Source organism: Clarias gariepinus, chromosome 1 (assembly GCF_024256425.1).
Source record: "Clarias gariepinus isolate MV-2021 ecotype Netherlands chromosome 1, CGAR_prim_01v2, whole genome shotgun sequence".
Classification (NCBI taxonomy): Eukaryota; Metazoa; Chordata; class Actinopteri; order Siluriformes; family Clariidae; genus Clarias; species Clarias gariepinus.
Window position 1 is genome coordinate 44,729,839 of NC_071100.1, and position 22,540 is coordinate 44,752,378.

General features: G+C 38.3%; 1 protein-coding gene across 3 annotated transcripts; it reads right to left on the reverse strand.

Moving 5' to 3' along the window:
• Positions 1 to 300: 300 nt before the first annotated feature.
• smg7 (SMG7 nonsense mediated mRNA decay factor) lies at positions 301 to 18,522 on the reverse strand. Of its 3 annotated transcripts, none has more exons than XM_053495660.1 (23): positions 18,422 to 18,522; positions 13,335 to 13,366; positions 12,442 to 12,559; positions 12,131 to 12,263; positions 11,335 to 11,506; positions 11,133 to 11,204; positions 10,789 to 10,939; positions 10,467 to 10,602; positions 9,475 to 9,637; positions 9,009 to 9,165; positions 8,534 to 8,604; positions 8,371 to 8,431; positions 7,831 to 7,950; positions 7,322 to 7,739; positions 7,098 to 7,239; positions 6,578 to 6,963; positions 6,006 to 6,350; positions 4,117 to 4,266; positions 3,084 to 3,167; positions 2,764 to 2,914; positions 2,390 to 2,560; positions 2,147 to 2,295; positions 301 to 1,984 (listed from the first exon to the last, which is right to left on the reverse strand). In XM_053495660.1, exons 1-23 carry the CDS (start codon positions 18,445 to 18,447, stop codon positions 1,871 to 1,873), a joined length of 3,522 nt encoding a protein of 1,173 aa, XP_053351635.1. In that variant the 5' UTR covers positions 18,448 to 18,522; the 3' UTR covers positions 301 to 1,870. The 3 variants fall into 3 exon arrangements, with proteins under 3 accessions (XP_053351635.1, XP_053351636.1, XP_053351637.1); XM_053495661.1 differs by having other exon boundaries at positions 6,006 to 6,326; positions 18,422 to 18,513; XM_053495662.1 differs by lacking the exon at positions 4,117 to 4,266 and having other exon boundaries at positions 18,422 to 18,513.
• Between the last annotated feature and the right edge of the window lie 4,018 nt (positions 18,523 to 22,540).

Below are 22,540 nucleotides of genomic sequence, written 5' to 3' on the forward strand. Positions count from 1 at the left end.
CTGCATGTCTAAACTTCAAAACATCATCTCAGCAGATTAAATCAGACAGGAATTGATTTTCCAAAAAAAAATTCTTTAAACCCATAGGTTTGACCTGACTAGAGGAGGAAAAAATAAAAATAAAAACAAAAAAAAACTGACAGCATCAGTAGGATCAGCAGTGGGCACACAACCTTGATGAGCTTGTCCAGAACCAGCACTAGCCTTACAGAGGCAACACCAGACAGGACATTGAGGACTGATCAGAGTGCAGCTTGGTCTGTATTATTATATCCACATTATTTCATTGGGCTGTATACGTTTTCTTTTTTTTGAACCACAAAAAGGTTTGTAGACAGTGATGGCTGAAGAAATAATAATAAAAAAAGACTGAATTCTCTTTAACATCAAGTACCCGGGGGGGAAACTTACCAGGTTTCTGCTGATCAGGTTAAAGTCAGCAGCTATGGAAAGGTTCTCATCCCTTCATTCAGAGAACAGTTCCTTCTGCTTGTGCCCCCCCATCCCCCACCCACCCACAATGCTGAACCAGCAGCGTTGGTGCTGGACCCGTTTCTTTTGCAATTTTTTTTTTTAAATCTTCGAAACGCTGCCAACCATGATGTTGATGAATCTTTTAAAAAGAGGGGGGGGGGGGGCAAAAAAGACAAAGCGAGATAGATACTACATACACTGACAAAAAAAAAAAAAAAAAAAAAAGAGCTGGAAAAACTGCTTAAAACTTTGCAAGGCAGAACATGAACTAATGGAGCTGCTTGGCAAACAAGGTAAAACTGTTGCTCAAGAAAACAAGAAGAGCTAGAATGGATGGGGAGCAGAATATATATAAAGCTCCCCGTTTGCAGTAAACTACTGAACATATTAATTCAATATTTGTCTCAAAGCTAAACTGCTACATAACAAGTCACAAAATACAGTATTGTTAAATGCAATCTCTATTGCAGCTAAGGATACTACACTCAATATCTATAGTCTAAACCCCTACCTCCGTTTGATTCATTTTTAAGCAAGAATATCATGGTGCAGTTCACAGCGGTTCCACTTCTAGAAGAGCAGATAACAGGACTTCCCCCAACCCACCCCGCCAAAAAAAACAGACCCTTCCATATGATGTCCAACTATGTCCTGTGTACAATCCACAGAGGTACAGTACACTCGTTACACTCACTGCAATATACACAGCACTTTATTCTTACTATATGATTCCCACCCTAGCTACAGATCCCTCCTGCAAGCTAATATGTTCAGTTTTGTCCTACTGTTTTGCCCTTCCACATCCATACAACCCCGCTCTTCGCTTCACAGACAGACAGACGGACACACACACACATACATACACACACACAAACATCGTCATTTTCTTCCATGTGCTGTGAATCAATCCTGCGATGCAAGTAAAAGCAGGGTGGTTTCGTCGAGGTCTGGTCCAGCATCCATAGCCCAAATGAAACAGGAGAAGTATGTGTTGTTTTTTTTTGTTGTTGTTTGTCCCTTAGAGGAAGCAGAGTGGTGATCAGAGAGGGAATTCCCTCAAAGTCACCCTCCATGTGACCGGTTCTGCAGCGGCTACATGCTGAGCAGTGCGGTATATCAGGTGCTTTTTTTTTATGCCCTTCTTGCCTTAGAGGCGCAGAAAGGCAAAGATAGAGAGACAGAGAGAAAGAGAGAGGAGAGGGCTGAGCCTCCCCTGTTGCTCAGACGAGCGGTTGCTTTGGAGCGTGTCGGTTCACGCCGGCCGCCGTCTCCAGCCTCCACACGCAGATTAACGCCGGAAAACAAATTTCCGATTGGAGCTTGTGGTTTTGCACCTCTTCTTTGTCTTCGGTATCATTTTTCGCACAAGTGCTTTGCACCCGCTTCGTAGATCTCTTCAGTGTGGCGGGTTCATAGTTCCGTGGCCGCGTTGCTGCTTCTGCTTTTGCTGCATTAAAAGCTGCTCCAGTGCAGAAGGGCCTGGCTGCATCATCGAGCTTGACCAGATAGACTGAGAACACACAGAGGCTCTCATACAATTAAACTGTTGAGAACATTATTCAAATACGTGCTAAATATTTACCCTTCCAAATCTAACTTCTCATTTTAAATTGTTGATGAGCACAAGAAAATGTATCCATTCATTCATTAATCAACTAAATGTGAAATTTACCTTGAAGCTGTCAAGCAGGACGGAGGATGAGTCGTCCATGGGCATGTCCTGGGCTGCCCAGCTATTGGTTGGGGCATTCTGGTGCCAGCTGTTTGGCTCTGGAGCAGATGAGCCAGCAGGCAAGTAGTCAAGCCCAAAGCCACTTACACCTAGGAAGAAAAGGTGACCCCGAGCTGAGTATCTTTATTTAAACACAAAAATGTAATAATATTAAAAATTAAAAGCGATTTTAACAGTGTTTACCAGTCTTTTCAGCCTTCCAGCGATCGGCTGGTCTGCGGTCACGGCTGTCTGGTGTGCCGATGGGACCAAAATTGGAAAAGGGCAGCGTGCCGTGGCTGTGAGTGGGAGGTGACGATGGTAGACTGCTTGGGTTGGACGAATGAGGTGACTGGCTGGCTGGGGTTGAGTGATCTACCAACGCGGATAAAAACAAAAAACATCTATGAGTGTTTAAAGTCACAACTGTGATACATACTTCTATTATTTTCGAGTTTAACGAGATCAAAATGAATCAGACTCTTCAAAATCACAAAGAGCTCAAAGAAATGTCCAACCTTATCCATAAATCGGTTATTAGGTTAAAGACTGATCCCCAGCTGACAAAAAGGACATACCTGAACTGGCAGGAAGAGAAGGTGACCATGGGGTTCCTTCAAACAGTGAGTAAAGGGAGGGCTCCTGGTGCATCATGGGCACATCAGGCTTAGGTGTGCTTGCCAAATTTTTCCCATATGCCTCACTGAATATGCTGTTTTGATAGTTCTCCTAGAAGACCAACAGAAAAAAAAAATCATGATTGGAAGAGCAACACGGCCATTTGTGTCAATTAATAATTTGCTAAAGGAATATTTTGCCATCTAGTGGTGCAAACAAGGTTCTTTATGCTGGGAGAACTTTTTTGTTTGTTTGTTTTTGATAATTGACATTAATTTACCTGAATAGGAAAGACAGAGCGGTGTAGTAGAGAGGACTGGCCCATTACCTCTGATCCACTGTCTAGCCTGGACTGGTTTGATAACTACAAAAAAAATTTAAGCATGTGTGGGAAAATGAAAAATACATTTTTAGAAAAATGTAAATATCTAATACCTTTGGTTTAAAAAAAACAAAAAAAACAACAAAAAAAAAAAAAACACAAATGACAAGCAGCTGCAGATGCACCAATCCAAACATACATTTCCTAAATCAGAGAATTAACTGAAATTCTTTAAAAGGTAAATACATCACTATCCATTTTATTACTATTTTATCACCACCAGCAACTTGTATTAGCAGCAGGATAACGCGGACAGGTCAAGAGATTCAGTTATTGTTAGCATCAAACATCAGAATAAAGAAAAGGAGTTTGTGGCACTGGTCACACACAGAACAGTCTCTAGAGTTTATGCAGAATGGTTCACAAAACAGATAAGCATTACGCACTACCAACCATGCCACAGTTCATGTTTTAAATGTCACAATTCTTTTCACAATTTGATGTTTATGCTAAATATTAACTGAAGCTCTTTACTTTTATCTGTTTCTGCAGCCACATAAGACACATGAAGGTGCAGGTGTTCCTAATAAAGTGGATGTGGAGTGTATATTGATGTGACATTGACCGACTGGGGTACACTGCACCTTAAGCTGACAAGCACAATATATAGAACTCAAAGAAAATGCCTTCTTCCTTTGTCCCTGGTCTTAACTTGCCTTTACGCCAGTAGCAGAAAATCATTACAGCAGGAATGTCTGTTTTGGACCACCGTCAGCTTCTCATTAAAAACAGAGAAATGGGATTGGTGCATCACTACAAACAGCTTTGGACCATTACCACCACTCTCAAATTTTAAACCTGAAACATTCTTCTAAAAAAAAAAAAAAAAAAAAAAAAACACCACAACTAAAGCAACAGAGATGATAAAAAGCAGAGAGAAATGAAAAAAAAAAAGCCCTGCTCTAAAGGAATAGGAGGAAAAGCGACATACAAACATGTTTCTTCCAGGAGCAGAATTAAGAGGGCCGGCCAAGGCCTGGTAGAAATCATGAGGCTTAGAAAAGACCAACTCCTCCTCCTCCTCAAAGTCTGCCAGAGTTTTTAACAGGTCTGGAGGAAGAAGAGGAGAGCTCTTGTTGTCCTAGTAAGAGATGAAACACACAGGAAAGGAAAGAGACAGAAGAGATATGGAAAAAGAAAGAGAAAAAAACACAGGCCTTTAAGAAACAAGAGCCTGAGGAAAGCAGTAGTTTCACTTATCTCTACTAGACTCATGAAAACAGCCTAAGAGACGTGCTATCTTTGTCAAGATACAGAAAATATATTTTCTTTTTCACAGAATATACCGTAAATCAAAAACACGATTAAAAGTCAGTCTAACTAAAAAGGACATAAAAAGTTAAGAAAGAATAGAAAGGAAAATGTTTAAGGCAGGCTATTAGTACTGAAATTCACAACTCCATAAGTCAGATTAGTACTTCTCACATTTTTGTTTGTACTGTTATAATCATGAATTTTGATTCTTCCTCTCTAAGCCAAAAGGCACTAAACAGCTGCAGTTGAAAAAAGTGCATGAAAAATTACATAATTTACTGAGCAGAGTTTTAGTTTAATTGAGAGATACCATATGTAAAACATTTTAATGACAACAATAGGATTCATTAGTTTAGGACTAGGTTGTCATATTATTAGCTAATGCTTTATTTAATAATTTATTTCTGTTGTGGGCACAGGGGATGTTGTCGGGGCTCGTTTGCTAGCTCGGGACAACTGCATGATCAAAAAATCTCTGACATTACTATTTCCATGACATCATGTACAACATTTTCAGCACAACACACATGATGAGTTTGTGTAAATATTTGTGTGTGAACTACTGCAGAGATGGAGCACTTTGATTCTTTTAGGAAAGCATAAACTAAAGTAGGCTCAAACCCTTGAACATCCAAAATAAATGAATAAAAATTAACTCTTAATTGTAAAACTGAAAGAGTTCAAAACTCAACTTGTGGATATTGTTCTGTCCGCACTTGAGAGGCAAACACAATAGAAAACATTTGCTTCAAGTGCAGGAGTTGCATTTGAGAATCTGAAGAATTTGATTTACCCACATTTTCCCCCACACATTTCACACATTTCCATAATTTTATTTTGACTATTGTTAAAAACGCTACACAAAAAATCTAATACTATTAAACTCGATCTGTTTTTTGTTACACCACATATACTGCAAGTGCAACATCCGTACTGTCAGTGTTGTGCTTAGGGACAGATCTCTATTAAACAGATCAAATAGCCACTGCATAATGAACAGTATAGAATTTCTTTTGTCAGTTTTGTACTGTTTTTAAGACTCACTATTCTGTGGTCTTTTTTCAATACCAGAATATAATTTAACATTGATTGCGGTGACTAGAAAAGAAAAAAAGTGTGATTCTAAAATAGAAATCATTGTTGTTCACAGATAAGCAAGACTTAGTAAGGCTGCCAGGTTATCATGACAACCATCTAAATATACTTCATCCCATTCTTGGAACTGCTTTTATCAAGAGTTGAAAACACTGATCAAACTGTACAAATCAACTGCTAACGTGTTTTTTGGGTTGTCAGTACAACCACACACTAGAAAGGTGTATGGCCAATATTTTGTATGCTAGATTAATGTTAAGTACTCTGCTATAAATAAATAATTAAAACACATTTAAATTGCTCTCTGATTTAAGAGAAATTCTTTAGTGCAAAAAAAGTTAAACTTCTTAAATATGGACATACGGAAACATTAACATAATTACCACATGAATATTAATATAAATTAAATGTTAAAAGAAATAAATGATCTAAATTATCATACCCCGGCCAAAAAAAAAAGTTTTGACAAACCTCATAAGGTGGCACTCTAGGTGTGTTCTCCTGTTCGGGGCAGAAGACTCCAGGCTGAAGTTTTACCATCCTGTCTGCCATGCTGCCTCGGCTCTCACTCATACGGTATGGTGGGTCCCAGTAAAAATCCTGCATCTTAACATCCGGAAAATTCTTTTTGTCCAAGCTGGGCTGGGCTGGCTGCATGGATACAGCAGGGGGCATGGAGTGCTCAAAGAGCTTGATGTGGTCCTGCGCAGGCATAAAGAATGGAGGTTTGACAGCCATGGGCATCTTGGGCATCGAGGGTGGGGCCTGGTGTTGGCTCCACACCTGGCCAGCCTGTTCAGATACAGGCATGTATGGCTGTGTAAGTGACAGATAACATGGGCATGAAGACATCGCTATACTTAGACTCATTGCATCTGAAATCAGTTTATTTAAATGTATTCATAAAAATGCTCTGAAAAAATTAGATAAAATCACATCACACATGTAGTGACCACAAGAATGAATTTAATAAAAACTTGCAATTATTATAATTTTTTTATTACCTACTATCATTATCAGACGAAAATATGCGACTTGCGTACCTGCTGCATCATCGTGTGGTGTGGCGGACTCTTTCCTAGCTGAGAGTTCTGCTTCGTGGGTGACTGTTGCTGCTGCTGCACCTGAAGCTGCACACTCTGCTGAAGGGCTTGTTTGGAAGGCTGTGAAGGAGCTGGTGGTTGTTGCTGAGGCTGAGGTTGGGCTTGAGGTTGAGGAGGCCCCTGAGTGAGGGACCCAGGGCCAGAGGGCCTCTGCTGGCTATAGGGAATGTGTGAGGGCTTTCCAGACTGCACCTGATTGGGAGACTGGGGATGAGAGGCAGGCTGCAGGAAGGAGGTAGGGACAGACACACCAGCTGGGAAGGTAAAGCCAGGGTTCATAGAAAATGCCACAGGAGGTGGGATTACATATGCAGGCGGAGGAAAACCTGCAGTAAAAGAGAGGAAAGGATTAACTCCCTCATTCAAGTCGGAAGATTTTGTACATAGGTTTTATTTTTCAGAAAAAGTTTACTTAAAAATTTCTGTACATGTTTTTCAGAAGTCACACATGTGTTCGTACCTGGCCTGCTGGGGAGAGGAGGAAAAGCTCCTGGGTGATGGATGGGGATGAACTGGGAAGAGCATGTTGTCTGCGTCTGCGTGACTGGAGTTTTTCTTGCCTCGGACACAGGAGTTTTCCTCATTTCCGCCTGAGTTTTTACCTTGAAAGAAGCGAGAAAAGTATGAGAAATCAAACCGTCTAAACTCTGAAGAGAAGAAATGCATACAAAAACATAATCTGACCTGTTTCCCTGCATCAGACACTTTCTCATGACTGTTCTTTTTAACTTCACTCTTCCTCTTGTTGTCCTTCTTCTGCTCATTTTTCAGTGGCATTCCAGTGGCCTTGCTGAAGCCGACTCGCTCCTTTCCTCCATCCCTGTGTAGCTGATTACGGCTCTGCTCGCGGCTTTGTTCTCGAGGCTTGATGTTCTCCTTGAAGGTGACTACGGGCCTCTCGCTGTTGTCCAGACCACTGCTCTGGCTCTTCCCCATGGAAAGAACTGATTTCAGACCAGAAGAGCCATCATTAGGATTCTGCTCACCATTTGATGATTCCTGTAACACAGAAGGCTCCTTCTCCTGAGGCTCTTCCACCGCAAGCTCAGGGATGTCGGTGAGGAAGATGAGTAAGCCATCACTGATGCGACACTGGATAAGGCTATTGAGAGAGTGTTAAAATGCATGAAAGAAAAATCATTAAATTGAGTTGTAAAACCTGGTAAATTAAGTGATAATATATAACAACTTACCCAGGGTGGTTATCTGCCACCCACTTGCCCAAATTGACAAGTCTCTGATGACGAGCATGAACTATGAAGCTGTCTTTGCCAACTGCAATGCCCTGGTGCCCTTTGGAAAAGTCTAGCAACCTGGATCACCAAATTGTATTTAGGTTAGCAAATAGGTCAAAAAACAAAAAAATAAATAAATTAGAGGTCTGGGTGGACACGGCGCAACAACCTGCCATTTAGGGATTATATGGTACATAAGAACGTATATTTAAAAAAAAAAGAAAGAAAGAAAAGGCCGGTATATAAGGCCAACAGATTGTTGGCCAAAGATACCCACTAATTTGTCTTACCTCTTGTATATCAGCATTTTTTTTTAAACAATCTAACATGAAATATATAAATATGATGAACTATAATAATAAAGTAAGTAATGTCCCAAGCAGTGACAGAGAAACAAATAAATGTGGGACTTAAAATCAGTATTACACAGAACTCAACTTCAAGCTCTAAGATGTGCAACAGCTTCTGATTAGGATGACATAATTAAGTTCAAGTTACCTTAAAGCAGGCCTCAAAGCCAAAAAGCCTTGGAGCTCAAACTCCTCTGGAAGTGGAATAGCTGTAACAGAACCAGACAAACAGTTACAGAAATAATTATCATTATACATGATGCAGCAATGAGAGACATGATAACGCACCACTTATTGCATCCACACATTACCTGATGAATTTGACACATCCTCCTCCTTGGGCTGGAAGCTGTTAAGTATGGACACCAGCCATGGCCAAATGCTGTGTGAAAATGACACATGCATCACATAAATCAAGATGAGACATATAATCAAACTTGTTGTCCTGCCAAGCACCAAAACCATTTTAAAAATTCATGAACATGACAAAGTGCAAGCAAAGGATCACAGCAAATTAATTTTAGATATTCAATAGGGCCCATGTCTGTGTTGCACCAGAGCAGCACTTCTCCGCTGGTGGTGTGGTTTAGACAATTGTTCCTAATAATCCACAGTAATGCAATTTCCACAATCGCATGATGCATTCGATATACAAGAACATGCAAAGAATTTATCTGTCACTCCTCTGACCCAGGAAGCATTAATGCCAATCCAGGACAGATCTAGAACTAGTGAGGAGGGAAGGGGGGTGGATGTGGTTGGGTTGGAAAGGAAGAATAATCATACTATTGTCTCTGGTCAACAGCGCTCTCAGTAAACACGCCAGACCGCAGCCTGAGCCAATCCAGGGACACCTTGATAGCTGGCAGTGGGCACTCTCCCATGATCTCCTCCTGGTTCTTATTCAAGATGGCTCGGCTGCACATTACCCCCAGGAAAGACACTGAAGGGGAAAGAAAAAAAAGGCAAATAACTTTTTAGAAATAGCCTGTTTGCTTTAAACGTAATTGTATTCAATTTTTTTTGCAATATTTTACGCACAGCCAAGCGCTTAGCCAATTTAAGGCTACAGCGGTTTCAATGAGACTAATATCTAATATCTTAATTTCAACCTAAAATTTAAAAAGTATAAACAGTCAAGTAATTGTAAATTAAGACATGAATTTCTCCAAACTTCAGATTAGACTGTATGTGAAAACACAAGAATTCAAAAGGAACCTCAATAAGGAGGAGTCATGTTGGAGGCACTTACTGAAAAGGCCGAGTAGCTGGATCCAGCTGATCTGTTCATCTGAGCTGAAGCTTTGGTCATCATTCTCGTTGCTAAAGTCCCGGAGGTGGTGCAGTTCAAACAGGTTAATAACTGTTATGTGGACAAGCTGCTGAGAGCTGAAGGCTTTCTGGAGAATCAGTCGCTGTAATAAAGTCGTGAAGAAAATGAGGCTGTGTATATACTGATACCACACTGACTAAACATTTGAACCAACTGGGCGAGTATGTAACATGACCAAGTAGTCCCCAACTTACGAGCGAGTTCCATTCCAGAAGCACATTCACAAGTCTTATTTGTTCTCAAGTCAACTGACTGGAGTCTTGTACACCGAGCGGTTTTCCACTTTATTGGACTGTGAACTCAGTTTTGATCAGGATTTTCCAAAATGAGGATTATTGACCATCAGGAGATCTTTAGAGGACAGCCGTTTTCTATCATTATGCTACTGGAATGATTTATTGAAACCAGTAAGGTCGACTCATTTCTCCCCACACAACCTTACACACTGAAAATATTGGATATAATTGTAAATATAATTGTCTAGTGCACTGCAGTGTCTACTTTTTTTGTACAATACACGTGAGCTACTTCCGCTAGAACCGCGGTCCGTTCGTATCTGTGGAAACTCGTAAGTCGAATGTTCAGAGACTACCTGTAGAAAAGTTCTCTTAGTTACCTGTATGTAGAGTTTAGTACAAGTTTTTATCCAATAGCCTATACTGTGTACCCTGTTCAGTGTTGCATTTTACGTGTCAGATTTTGTTAAACATAACAAATAAAATGTGTTAACAATGGATGTCATGTAGAGTCATGTAGTTTGTCATTAATGACAAACCAGTTGCACTACTTGGCGCATGCGGTGGCATTTTCCCCTGAACTCCATATGATTAAACACTTCGTGTAAAGTACACCCTCATCAGGGTAAAATTTACATCAAACAAGCTCTCCACGGATGTTGCTCATGCATGTACCTGAAACTGCTCTTCCAGCTTCTCCCTCAGTGCACCGAGTTTCTCCAGGCTTTTGCTGAGGTAAACATGGCCGTGGAACTTGATGAAGGCCTTGATGAAATCGGACACGCTCCACTTCGTTTTGACCTCATCACGGCTGCAGATGTGGAGTCAGAGCAGGTCATAAATTTCACATCACATCATTAATCCAACAAAATGTAATTTTTCCTGAACCATCATTCTCTAATCTCTTGACACACACATAGCATATACTGCTACAGAGATAAATTAAATAGCAAAACATTGTGATGGGAAATTCTCAAGCCAAAAAAGATCTACATACCTCTCAAGAGCCTTTGAAAGAGCTTTCTGCAAGTTGGTAGAAGCTGCTGGAAAGGGGAATTTGACTGCAATGCTCCGACAGTAGTAGAAGATTGTTGTGAGGTGGTCTCCTTTGGAGGAGGCCAGGATGGCCAGCTGATTGTATGGTTGACCTGATGGCAAAACCAGATGATTCAAGCTCCTTTTCAGAAAGCTATTAGTGTACATGTTTTAATATGCTAGTCTATCATTTCTTAATATACAAGTGCAGCAGAGATAAAAATCACAATGTGCTGACAGCCCTGTTTCTTGCTAAAGATAAAAAGCAGATGTGATAAAAGCATAGAGTAACCAACAGTGACCAACCGTTTGATGGAACAAGCTGAGCCGCATGTCTGTAATAGGATTCTGCCTGGCTCGTCTGGTTACGATATCGTGCTATAAACAAGAAGGACACAAATCTTGAATAAAAAAAATTATATTTAAAAAAAAAAAAAAAAACTAAGAAATTTCCTTGACTTTTTTTTATAAACAATAAGAAGGAAAGGCACCCCAAGTACAGACTCACCGATATCCCCCAGGTGGACAAGACAGTGCTGGCAGATGTAGGAGCAAGAGCTGGGCTGTGGCTTTACAATAGCGCTGGAGTTGCACTGTTTATTGCTGATTATGCCAAGCTGAGATGACTTCACCCGACATGGCAAGTCCACATTGAACACCGTGCACAGCTCCTGCAACAACTGAGTAAGAAAATTTTCCATGAAGTGTCATTTTTGAGGGAAAAAAACAACAACAACAAAACACTAATGTTTTTGAAAAGCATTGGGATTTTAAATTTTGAAAACATATCGTTGTGCTAGCTTACTAGGTCAGTTTCTTTATATTATTGCTATTGGAATGTATAAAGTGAGAAAAACAGAAACCCTTAATTTGAGACAAGTAACACAGATCATTCAAATATTACAAAAGAAATAGCTGGATAAATGGAGGATGGACTGGACTGTCCTTGCATAGAAAGAAGCCACAAATACCTCATAACCGTTTCTCTATTTCCCCCCCATCCTAGGCTTTTACTTCTATGAAGTTTTGGACTACATGCAAATGAGATGTTTAGGAGCATTCTTTGTAGACCTAAATTTAACAGAAAACCCAGTTTTCGCCCAGTTACGTTTACCAACATAGCAACTGCATATAGTAAAAACTGTGATTATATATCTTTATATTAGAATTTTGTTAGGGGGTCAAGCACTTAAGGTGTGCAGATGCCCTATAATCATTGTCTTCTTCTCATCCCTTTTCTTATAGCATTGCAAGTATTCCAGAGACCAGAAACATTAACACAAATTTAACATAAGTTTACTCACCTGTGTATAGAATCCACTAGCTGCCTCAAGAAAAAGTGATAGATTGGCCTGTACTTCAATTCGATTAGGGTTGGCTCTGTTTTTGGCCTGACTCTGTAGTGTTGTTATTTGATTCTTAAAAGCATGGTTCCAGCTGGAGGAAGGAGGGGGAGGGGGGGTAAGTATCAGAGTTCACACACACACAAGCTTTAAAGCATATCACAAAATAGGCAACTTGTCCACAAATTCACTGTTTGGTAATTACGGCTCATACAGGTCACATTGAATGTAAAAATTATCTGAAATTAGGCAGTTGATTGGTTTTCCCGTACAGGTCTTGTTCGACTTTTTTGTCTAGAGCATACTCCAGGTCCGTGACCAGCATTTTCTGGTAAAGATCCTGAAGTGCTTGCCGTGATGTCCAGACCTCAGCAGCGCCAAGCTTAGAATCTGCAATGCACACAATGCAGATTTCTGATTGCAAAATTTATTAAGATTAGAAATACTTAGTTGAATACATCACAGAAAAGGTTTTTTTATTTAATTCGAAAAGCAAAACACATGTATCCAAAATTGAATACAAGTAAAGTTATACATTTCTTGTATTTTCTTTATCATAATTTTACACAAACATGTGCCTCTGTACACCACCAAAATAGACTGACAATAAAGCACTCAGAATGTAATTGAAATTCAGGCTTTCCTGCGACTTTTATCAACAGTCACATCATCAGAAAACACCAGTGACCCAGATCCATTGGCATGCTCCTGCCATAACACCGCCTCCACCATCTTTGACATTCTCTTTTCTCGTTGTTCGGGTACAAGTTAATGTTGATTTCAACCATCAAACGATTCATTTCAGACCTGTTCAGTTTTTTTTTTTTTTTTTTTAATAGTTCTTTAAGCAAAATCTTAAATCTTTAAGAGAAAAAGGATGTTTGCACTGTAAGGCACTCCAGCAGTGGTTAGATTCATGAAAGTGTCTTTTAAATGTAGACTTAATTTGGTGTGAAAAAAAGAGACATGGACAGCCAATGAAACAACTAAGCCTGAGAAAATTGAGGGACTGGGTAAAAATAGCTCTAAACAGTTAAAAAGGTATGTTTTATTAACCCACTTGAATTTTTTATTTAAAATTTACGGTAGTGACATACAAAGGAGAAGAAATACTTTTTTAGACCCAAGTGTAATATGTAAATATGTAAAATACTGACAACCATACCTGTCATGTCAGCCTTCAGGGCCTCTGCCTGCCTGCTCAAAGACAAAAACAATCACTTAGCAAAAATACTGCATACTCGTGTCTACATGTAATGCATCAAGCCATCCTGTAAAACAAACTTGATTCAAATAAAAATTTTATATATTCTTCTCACTAATGCTATAATTTGGATATGACTCTTGGATGTTTACATGATCACATAGGAAGCATGGTTTTGCATCAAAGTGTGTAAGGTTTGCTTTGCATTTGAGGAAATTTACCTCCAATTTTGTCCACTTAAACAAGTTTAAGAGGTTGACAGAATAATTTTAATTGTTCCTGTTACAGATAACATTTATTAGATACTGTTCCACTTGAATATGAAAGAAGACCATGGCATAGTGTCAAGATAAGTAAGTGCATGTGCTACAAGTTCAACAAATGAAAAAAAAAAAAAAAAAAAAGTAAATGATAAAGTGCCAGGAATTAATTAAACATTAAATAGTTTACAAACAATTTTTTAAAAAAATGTCAACTGTTGAAAAGCATTTAACCAGTTTGATGTGCCATCAAGGAATATTCCTTAAACATAACTTAGTCTTTTGTGGAGTTATGATGTCATATGCAATCTCAGGCAATATCTAAACATACTGTAATTAGTGACCAAATTCACAGTGAACATGTGGTGGTGTTATGATATTGACTAAGGATTGCTGTCTCACACGCAGTCTATTTGATTCAATAACTGGAACACTTTCCCAGCCAGTCTCTCCTGCAAAACAAAAGCGATCTGACGTAATCTCGCTGCGGCTTTGATCTCTGCTGAGAAAGCGATAGAATCCTGAATCGACCCTAATGCAGGATGTAAATAAATTCTATGAAAATTGTCCAAACGACAGAGCTGTAGCATTGAACAAATGCAATGGGTCCTAGATATTCATTTGGATGTGTGAACAAAATTTTGCCTATAAAAATAAGCAAATAAAATTAAATTCAGAATGCGACAAAAATTTCTTTTGACTACGGCTAATCCTTAAGCATTAAACTCAGTGCTGGCTTCAGCATGGTAGAGTATCAATTTCTCTCTGACTATCAGTCTCCGTTACCAGACGAAAAGCAGTAAGAGTGACCTGGCACAAGAGATATCATGCATGAATAATATGGACACAAATTGTCAAAGGATGACACCAGCAGGCCTCTAATGTTTTGCATAACTTGGCAAGAGAAACCTGCAAAGCTTGGTTACTGTGAGAATATGAGCACTGTATCAAAAATGTAAAAAAGTAGGATGAGTCCATGCCAGCAAAGAACAGGAGTCGATGCTGATACATAAATTAACTTTACAAGCAGCAGCAACAAGCTAGTGTAAGTGAGGACTACAAGAGCAAAACAGCTTTGCAATGAATGGATATGCGGGCTGATACTCATACACAGATCAAACGTTTATATAACTCCTATTTGGAACAAAAAAACAAAAAAAAACATAAAATTATGAAGATATCCGTTTATGTTTTCTGTGTGCCACCACTCAAGTACTCTATACATCATGTTTGATTTCAATTGAAGTGTCTTTCGACACAGGACAATCAGTTTGATGCTGCTTGATCCGAGTGAACACACACTAGATTTAACTGGTATTTCAAATTCATGTTTTAATACCAATGTCACGATGTTGTAATTGAGATTGTACGTTGTTTCCTTATACGCATCTTTAAGTAAAATCTCAATCAATGAAGGACGCAAACGTTTAAATCAAAATCAAAGGAGGGAGAAAAAAGAAGGAAGAAAAAAAACGCCTCCTTAATCAGATAAGCACCCCTACGGCCAGCAATCCTCCTATGGAATTGGTATTGATTTAAAAAGGGAAGATGAACAAGTTTATTTAAAATACAATGCCGCATTCCATCTTTTTTTTTTTTTTTTTACACAACGTCGTAATAATTGCTCATTTGCTGGTTGAATTTACGTCATTTTCCAAATTGGCATGTTTAAAAAGCAAACTGTTGAAACTATTCATCTTTGCGTTTCATTAGCACCATATCAGTCAGTTAACTCTGGTGAGGGGTCAAATTTAACACACAAAAAGGTATGGGTGTTGATTAACATAAAACTATATAAAGAACTTCTTTAACGGTAAGACTTTATTTATGATGCTTTTTAAGCATCATGTATAAATATGCCTTGGTCTAAAGAACCATCGCTTGTCCTATTTGCTACCGACAGCGCTGTTATTATCCTTCAGTGGATAGATTTTTATTTTTATTTAGACAAAAGTGTGTGCCTTTTTTTGCTCGTTCCTTACGTGTTTAGCAAATAAAGAGCAGTTTTCCACCCCAAGTTGTATTCCTGAAGAATTGGGGGGGAAAAGTAGTTTTTTTTTTTCCTCTGAAAATGTACCAGACTGTGACTGCAAAACTGAGGTAGGTACCAAACCATGTCCCCGACATACAGTCCTGCCTCTGCATTACGCTATTGTAGGCGTCCCAAGAGTTTCGCGTCAACCTGCACTGTCCATGTAAACACCATGATGTTTATCTTAGCATCGAAGCAATAATCAGCTTTTATTTTTGTTTTAAATTCCAACATTGCAAGAACTCGTCAACTGTCCGATATGTCCTAATCTGATTAAATTAGTTTTATCACTCGGACATCTGCAGTCAATTCTTACACGGACCCATCAGTGACAAAACTCCCAAACCTGGACAGAAAGAAAATCATTACAGAATGACCGAGTTTCTAGCAGGTTGTGTTTCATCTGCGTCAGACAGTCCTGTGATCACGGACGTTTCCCAACATGCCGAGCCAAGATGCACTGGACTAAAAAGAGACGCTGGATCTTGTTTCTGATTTGAAGTCGACCAAGGCCTAAACAAACCTATGAAACAATAATCAAAGTCTACATAGAGCATTCATTGTTTTGTTTCACAATTTGGCAGGGTTGATTGTGGTGTCAAATACTAGCTTAAATACAGCAAAAAAAAAAAAAAAAACAGCTGCAGTCAAACCAGCCAATCTAAGGGGGGGGGGGGGTAAATCACATTTCTATTCAGTCTAAATTTACCACATGACCAAGTTTGGCCAAAAACAGGTAATTCTGCCTGTAGACAAACAATGACAAAATTAAAAGATAGCATTTGTAAAATAGGAATGACGCCTGGCTCTGTCTAAATTGGAATAAAATTCACCAGAAAAACATCTGAAAGCTGCCAGCTGTTCCAACTGCAATGCTGTGAACGATGCATGATCATGTATCCACACAATACAATCCAGTCCAAATATGACCTAAAGATATATTTCCCTTTTGCATTTACTTTAACAATTTGAATAACCAAACAAACCTCCCCCATAAAAAATGTGCTCGACTGGAAGCATTTTAACATGCACATTTTTCAAAAGGGTCAACTTATTCTTGTGCATATGGATCGCTGAAGTATTTGAGAAACATACATTATGGCAAATTTGGCAAAGGAGAGACAACTAAAAACTGATTCGGGTATGAAAAGACAATGAAACAGTTGCTGAAATGTTATTTGAACAGTTGAGACTAGCGCTGTGATTTTCGACCAATTTGCACTCACTTCGTTTTGAGACAGGTGTAAAAATGTGTGTAAAGAGTGGGTAAAAATCAGTTTCTGTTGCACCACTCTGAAGCTTCTGCACTCAGTACAGAATCCTTTATACCTGAGGTTGACTGGTCGATTACCGGTCAATCAAACTGAAAACTAGGCAATTCTGGTTACTGGCCCATCGCTATTATAAATGTAAATATACTTTTGTTTCGGGTTTTTTCCTTATCGCTTTGGAGTCAGTGTAGATATATGTCAGTCACCACACAAAATAATCATGATTCATAACTGATTCGATTACTCTCCCATCTCTATCACATAGTTTTGAAAAAAAAAAAAATCTAAACCATTTATTGCTCCAATGTAGAAAATAAATGCAAATTTGTGTGCAAACTTTTAAAAGGTGCTGTAAACTTCGCATATCTTAAAACAAGAGGATATTAAATGTAATGAAAAATGCAACATAATTAGTACGATGAATTATTAAAATCAAACATTTGTATTGTGCCAAATTATTGTGATATGCCAGGAATAGATCAATTTAGAATATGTTGTGTTATATTAATAAGAAATAATAATAATAATAATAAGAAGAAGAAGAAAATTACCTGTGCTTCACTTGGGGAGACTATTAAAATAATTATTAATTTACGCACTGTTTATTATTTTCCTATAACGGCATGCCTAGAAATGATTTCTTCCTCACCGATCTAAAAGCATTTCTCTATTATCGCACTTAAAGTCAAAGTAATAATTATTTATTAGGGCTCGTGACAGACTCGACTTTCTCCCTCACTACTCACTAGTAGTTAACGGACTAAAAGTTAAAAGGTAAACCTTTCACGCGCGCATGTGTATGCATTTAACATCCACATCTAACCAAACTGAATAACACCAACACACAAAGTTTAACCACACAAGCTGTCGAGCAGAAATAAATATAATGAATATTTCTGCGCATTCCTGACGCAACCTCACAAAATCTGGATGCGTGAGAAGGTAGAAAACAAAAACAGTGACTAAACTAACTAAGCAATAAAGCTAGACAGCTAGCTAGCTAGACCACAGGAATGTGAACCTGACTCCACGATGTTCAATGTCAAACAGGTCGAAAAAAACAACAACAACAATAACATACACCGCTAAAATCAGAAGTATTAATATGACTTGTGTGGGCTGTAAAATGGCTCGTGCGCCTGCGAACACCTTTTTGCATGCTGCGTCGTTTTGTTTGCTAACGTTAGCTATAAACTGTGTTAGCGAGTCTGAAAACCTACCCACGATGCTACAGGTTAAACAGCTGGTTAGGCAACATTATCAAAATCAGATCGAAATACGTACAGAAAAAGAAACCTATTCCGCGACAAACAGGTCGATAAAACGAAATCGCTCGTTACCGCGGCTACGGTTTGACTCACCAGCGTTGCTAATTAGCTTAGCTTAGCTAGCCGCATACTCAGCGTAGCTATATCATCGTTTTTAATCTACTGACCTCAAATACAAACGTCAACCAGCGTGGGGATGTTTTTAACGCTTTCTTACCGCAAATATTGGCCACAGAGGTTCATCCTGCCGGACTATTAGACAACCGCAGGTCCAGAAGCTAAATCTACACCCGGCGCCATATTGTCCACCGCTCGCTAACAGGCAGAAATGCTTGATTATTTTCACACCCATAATTCGACAACATCCCGTCTACTCGCGCAACGATTGGCTGGAGGATCCATCAATATAAGCCGTCAGCCAGTCATACATCAGGAGGCGGGGCTTTTTCGAATATCAGTGACGAGTATGAAGTAAAATAGCAGGAATAGTCCTCTAGAGGGAGTGAATGAGCTATCCCTTTGTCCGAGCTGCGCAAAAGAGTTAGTTTATTGACTATATTTAGGGGAAAAGACTTTATAATCAAACTTCCATGCAATGATGTCTTTTTATTTAAAATTTGGGTAACAGTTACATACATTAGATAGAATAAAGTTTGACTGCATGCTGAGAATGGTGCAGTGAAATTTATTTTTAACTTCAAGTTGAACCGTAATGGACCACTAAGTGTATCATATTTGTCATTTTTTAAGATGGCCAATTATCTGAGCTAAATCTCTGTCTGCAGTATGAAGAGTCATATAAACCATTCCGGGACTCTCCCAGACCAGCCTCGGGAGGCTCTTCCCCCCTGTGTTTGGTGGGTTTCCTCTGGGTTCTCCAGTTTCCTCCCACAGTCTAAAGACATACAGATTAAACTAATTGGCATTATTGTCTCCCAGGCCCCCCATAACCCCGTATATGAGTGAGTGAGCTTTAAACGCTGAACAAAGTCAAATTCTTCCTTAAAGTGTTGCATCTTATCTAAAATGACATCTACATACTGTTTTGTTCTAATTTATTCCCAAAGTAAAGGTGAAAAAAGTCAATAAATTATTTCAAAAGTGTGTTGTATGTGCTGCCTGCTGTTACATTCAGTGAGGAGTTTCTGTAACAGGCCCTCAGTATGGCAAAAAAAAGTTGATGATGACGCTGCCTGCTGTCACACCCAGCGAGGAATGCCTGTGACACACCCACAGTATGACATAGTAGTCGATGATGACTCTACCTGCTTCAACATCCAGTGATGAACGCCTGTGACACACTCACAGTATGGCATAAAAGTTGATGATGACACTACCTGTTGTAACATCTAGTGAGGAATGCCCACTACACCAGCCACCCAAACACCAGCATCTATTATAGAACTCTGTTAAATGAAGAAAATTATAAATCTACAGTTTTACAGTGTGTAGATTGTAAAAATACATATCATGCTTTCATTCCTGCTTTCAATAGTGGTAACCTTGTGACAATCCTGTTACATTTTTTTGTTACATCCCGTTCCTATCATACAGTATGTACATCTTGTTACATTAATGACACTCATGTTAAACTCATGTCAATCCAGTAACAGTACCTGTACCCATCTATCAACACTGTTACATTTTTGTCATTACTGTAAAACTTATGTCAATATTGTAACACTTACGTCAGTTCTGTTACCCTTATGTAAATCTTCTTACACCTGTACTGAATATCACTCGTGTTATTTTTCTTTCAGTTACATTTATATGAATCACGTTACAATCCAGTTGCGCTTTCGTCAGCCAAGTTCTCTCATGTTGATCCTGTAATACTTGCGTCAATACTGTTACACATGTCTTACTCCTTATACTAGTTCTGTAACACTTTCTTAATGATAACATGTGTATCACTTCTTGTTACCATTATATGCCAGCCTTGTTAAACTTGAGTCCTGTTACATTTCATCATACTATCATATTTCACACTGCCAACCCCGTTTCTCTTTGTGTGAACCCTGATACACTCTCTGAGTGTCAACACTTTGTGACGTGTTATTATGTCAGTCTTGTTACAGCTGTTGTATGCTTCCATGCCAATTCTGTTACAATTACCGTATATGAATCGTTAGACTTACTGTATGTCTGTCATGTCACATTAATATCTGTCATGTCAGTTACCCTTCTGTTATACTCTGTGAATGCTGTTACATTTATGTGTCAGTTATATTATTATTTAAATTTTGTAACACGTAACAAACATACATGTTACTCTGTTGTACATAATGTGAACTGTGTTGACACATCTTGGTAATAATTTCATGCAAACACTAAATAAGATGAAAAAAATGCATGCTATTGTTAGAGTAAGTAGAATTCAATTACACAATGTAATTTTGAACATGAAATAAAGTATAAGATTAGCAAGTTAGCAGTTTAGTTGTAGCAGTTTCCCTTAAATGTTTAAATATTTTAGAAGGCGTGGTTGCCATACAAAAATATGTTCAATTGCTCATCCCTCTTCCTTATTTAACAGGGTATAAAAAGCAGCTAGTAATAACATTGGAAAGATGTCACAGCAAGACTAGAATATAACAAGTTAAATAAAGACGAACTAAACAAGGATTAAACACTGGACATCTGGACACAAGCAAAAAAAAAAACACACAGTCTAAAACTTGGAAGTACACAATAGTGTAAAAAGTCTTTCTTTGCTGTGGTGAAACAATAAAGTAACTATATTATAATAATTAGCAGTAACTGGACTATTGTTTATTGGACATTAACTTGGAATAACTTGGTGGGTGCCAAGCTTAAAACCTGTGCCAGCATCACAATGCCTGTGTGCTCAAAGTGAGCCCCTTCTGTCAGGGGAGAGATCTCCTTCTCTGACATCGTCACTATGCATATGGTCATGCATATTCTCTCATGCATAACAGCCAACTGTAAATCTGTCAATATTCCATGAAATGTCTTAGATTATCCAATGCACAAACATGATCTTGTATTGTCATTATATTATCTTATTTTAATATTACAAACCATCCCTACAGCGCTGTAAAAAAGTATTTGCCTAAATTTTATTTATTTATTTATTTGCCACACTCAAATTTAGATAATCAACTATTTTTTACCTAATTAAATACAAAATTCAGTTTTTAAATGATGATTTCATTTATTAAGGTAGAAAATCTGTTCAAACCTACATGGGCCTATTTAGGGTAATTGCCCCTAAACCGACCTATTTTGTTTGTAAAAAATATACTTATATATTAACCAGCCTACAGAAGAAATTATGTAAATTATGAAAATGATGTAATTTGGGGATTTGGCCTTGTGTAGCTTTTCCATATTTATTTTTTTGTATATGATACTACAAGAATCTGTCTCTGGGTACTCTGGTTTCCTCCCACAGTCCAAAGACATACAAATTAGGTCATTGGAATTGTAGTTCCCGCTACCTCCCGTTAGCTCCATTCGCCTAAGCAAACTTTTCTCAGAAGACCTAACGTTTTATCGAGTCATTTCGGTTTCTCTCTGAAAAGAAATGAGAAAGGGAAAAAAATCCTATCTCTGTCTGAATAAGTCAGTGAATGAGGTGAGTGTTCTCAAATACTCATTCAGCACCATAAGTAGGCTTATTGGGCCAGCTGCAATAGGTAGGCTGCTATTTTTTTTTTCTGAGTTTTAAAGAATACTAAATTGAAACTTTATTTTTTTTACATGGTTTAATACTGTTTTGTTATTAAAATTAAAAAAATTTAAGTTCCTGTTTCAAAGTTTACAGACAGGTGGCTAATTTGTATGCCATTGATATGTTCAGTGTTCATGTATACTGTTTATTAAACACTTCTGGCACTTTTTCCAGTCTCTTCATTCGTTTGTTTTTCCTGTAAATGATTCAATAGATACCGTACCGTGCCATTTATAGTACCGAGGTATTACCGTACCGTGGAGTTTTGATACCGTTACATCCTTAGTTTTAAATCATGGAACGACTGATGTGTCACTACAATAAATAAAGTTTGTAAATGTATGTAAGTCAATTAAATGGATTAAACACAAGTTTTTTTTATTTAACTTACATATTGCACGTGGGTGGAAATGTGTTGATGAATGACTTATTGTTTTCAGTGATGATCTGAACATGATGATGCTTTTGGGAACTGTTCAGGTTTGTACAGGTTTGCATATCACTTTTTACAAGTTTTAATTTAGAATGTTAGACACAGTAGCTCTACAAGTAGAAATATATAGAACAGAATGAAATGAGAGATGTGTTGCTTTAAGACAGCCGGGCAGAGAGCCTATCAGGGCTCAGCTCTGCGCCTGGAGG